Source organism: Phoenix dactylifera, unplaced genomic scaffold, assembly GCF_009389715.1.
Source record: "Phoenix dactylifera cultivar Barhee BC4 unplaced genomic scaffold, palm_55x_up_171113_PBpolish2nd_filt_p 000788F, whole genome shotgun sequence".
In the NCBI taxonomy this organism is placed as follows: domain Eukaryota; kingdom Viridiplantae; phylum Streptophyta; class Magnoliopsida; order Arecales; family Arecaceae; genus Phoenix; species Phoenix dactylifera.
The window spans coordinates 188,615-191,511 of NW_024068157.1; the positions used below are offsets into that span (position 1 = coordinate 188,615).

General features: G+C 45.6%; 1 protein-coding gene across 1 annotated transcript; it reads right to left on the bottom strand.

Moving 5' to 3' along the window:
* Positions 1–568: 568 nt before the first annotated feature.
* On the bottom strand, positions 569–2,656 carry LOC103718486 (pentatricopeptide repeat-containing protein At1g11290, chloroplastic-like). Its single transcript, XM_026809027.2, has one exon. It carries the CDS (start codon positions 2,654–2,656, stop codon positions 569–571), a length of 2,088 nt encoding a protein of 695 aa, XP_026664828.2.
* Positions 2,657–2,897: the final 241 nt, after the last annotated feature.

Genomic DNA, 2,897 nt, shown 5'->3' on the forward strand with positions numbered 1-2,897 from the left:
AAACCAAAGCTACCTCAGGGCAGCATCAGCATGGCTGGAGAATGGACACAAATCAAAAAGTTCTACAGAGCTCACTAGTCAGTACAACGATGCATCATGCATGCATGGTGGTCAAGCAAACATCGACAAGGAACAAACTGCCAACTTCTCAACAAAAATATTGGCATACCCCATGTAACATTTAGGTGCTTGAATTGAATTTACATGACCTACACTTTCAAAACTGTCCAAACCGAAAGTGGAATTCGTTCGGTCCTTCATGTAGTCTGGATGATTATCTATTCCAGGATGGTGATGAAAAGCTCTCTGTTCTAAGTTATCCTTTTTTAAGTCAATTTTATCATTTATAGTTTCCCTTTCTTAACACGCATGTGTCCTTTTCTCTACCTCAATGGTGCCATGTCCTCCTTTCTCGACCACTCCAATCTTCATTTCTTCAATCAACCAAACACCTCCCCCTTCCATCACTAATATGATAGAGAACTTTGACAATGTTTAGTTTAAATTCTTCATTAAATTCTACAAAACTTGATTGCATGAAACACGTCAATTTTACCATCCAACTCCATCAAACTGCCTTTGGACAAGCATCTAGCATGTGCTCCTTGATACTGTGCCACACTTCATAAATCCTTTCAGTTTGTGGGTGTCTTGTATCCCCCACTACAAACCTAAAGCTCTCCATGCCTCCAACCTCAACATAACTCCATCCAGCCTCCTTTCTCGATCCCTCTCTCTTCATCTCAGCTCTCAACCTCGCCACATCTCCCCATCTTCCAGCCACTGCATATACATTTGACAATGCCACCCTCCAGACGTTTCCATCTGGTTCCAAAACAGAAAGCTCCTCCGCAGCTCTTTCCGCAATCTCAACATTCTCATAAAGCACACAAGCACCCAAAAGGGATCCCCACACTGATGGTCCAGGCTTAATGGGCATAGTTTTAATGAATTCCACTGCTTCATCGAGCTTCCCAGACCTCCCCAAAAGGTCCACTACCGCAGCATAATGCTCCATGCTTGGCTCAATACCAAAGTCCCTATGCATGCTCTTGAAGCACTCAAAGCCTTCCACTGTCGATCCCGAATGACCACATGCCGAAATAATACTAGCAAATGTTAGACCATTTGGTTTATGCCTTCCCCTGCTCTTAAGCTCAGCGAAAACATTGAGGGCAGAATTACCATCTCCATGGATCCCATAAGCTGCAATCATTGAATTCCAGGAGCCAAGATCCCTTATATCCATATCTTTGAAGATCTGCTCTGCTAAGTCTATCCTGCCTGATTTTGCATACATGTCTATGAGAGCATTACAGATAAATACATCGTGATCGAAGCCTGATTTAATCACGTATCCATGTAGTATCTGGCCTTGTTGGAGCGATGCTATATCAGAGCATGCTTGTATTGAACTCAACATTGTTACATGATCAGGCGCTAGCGCGCCTCCACTTGTGCCGTGGATTTCACTGAGATGTTGCAAAGCTTCTGCAATGCTTCCATTCTTCACAAAACATGAGATCACTGTATTCCAAGATATTATATCTCTGTTCTCCATTCTTCTGAAGATCGAATGGGCCGACGCGGCCTGCTCATGCTTTGCATACATACCCATGAGGGAGTTCGCAATTATAGTGCATGGGAAGTAATTCATCTTAATCAAATATGCATGGATCTCCCTCCCACGCTCCAAGGATTCTGAATGTGAGCAACCATGGACAAGGGAAGCAACAACATCAGGATCAGAACAGACATCTCCATTTGGGAAATAGAATCGAAAGAAAATCTTTATCCCTTCGGCCACCAACGCATTCTTCGCATACATCTCCACAAGAGAATTTACCACCAAATCATTGCTATCCAGCTCCAATTTCATAACCAAAGCATGAACCCAACCAAACAAACTCGAATCACTCATCAACGAGCAAGCCTGAATGATGCTCAACATCGTCACCTCATTCGGTCGAATGCCATCTTCCAACATCGTTATAAACAAAACCAAGGCCTTTTCAAGCATCCCATGGAGGACACAACCCGAGGTCACCGCAGTCCAAGAAACCACATCCCTGCAGATCAACCCATTAACAAGTTTCTCAGCGCTCGCTATAGACCCTAACTTCGAGTAAGTATCAATCAAGGAGTTGAGTACAAAGTTATCCCCAAGAAACCCACAAGAGATCAGGAAACCGTGCATCAACCTCCCCAATTTCTCATCCTTCAGCAGCGCACAAGCCCGAAGGACAGCCGCAACGGTGAACTCATTAGGAAGAGGGGCCGCTCCTTCTGACAGCATATTCAAGAAGACACGGACAGCGGCATGAGCTGCTCCATTGTGGCAGTGACCGGATATCAAGGAGGTCCAAGAGACTACATCTCTTTGGGGCATTCGGTCGAAAAGCTCTGTGGCGCAGTCCAGACGGCCACACTTGGAGTAGGCATCGAGAAGGGAATTGGCGACGAAGAGGTTGGAATGGAGGCCAGACTTGAAGAGGCCAGAATGAAGGCAGGTGGTAAGCCTCAGATCTCTTTGGGCAGCGGAGGAGTTGAGGAGATGGACGGCAGCAGCTGAGTCGAGGAAGAGGTTGTTTGGGTGAGACGGAGGACGGGAATGGGAAGGAGGAGAAGGCGGGAGCTGCAAAGAGATGGGTGACATTGGATTTGTTTTACGGGGAAGCGAAATGGATGTTATTGGTATTTTAGAACTTCTACCGTATCAGGGGGGAAGTTGATCGTAAAATTTCATGGAGTTGGATGCAGGCGGGAAGAAGGTGACCTCCGAGCATCGTTAAAATTACGGTCGTTATGACGGCTTTGCAGCCTCCGTACTCCGTTATATTACAGAATAAAAACCCTGACTTATGCGCATCGTCCCGTTATTACTTTCCCAGCTGCAA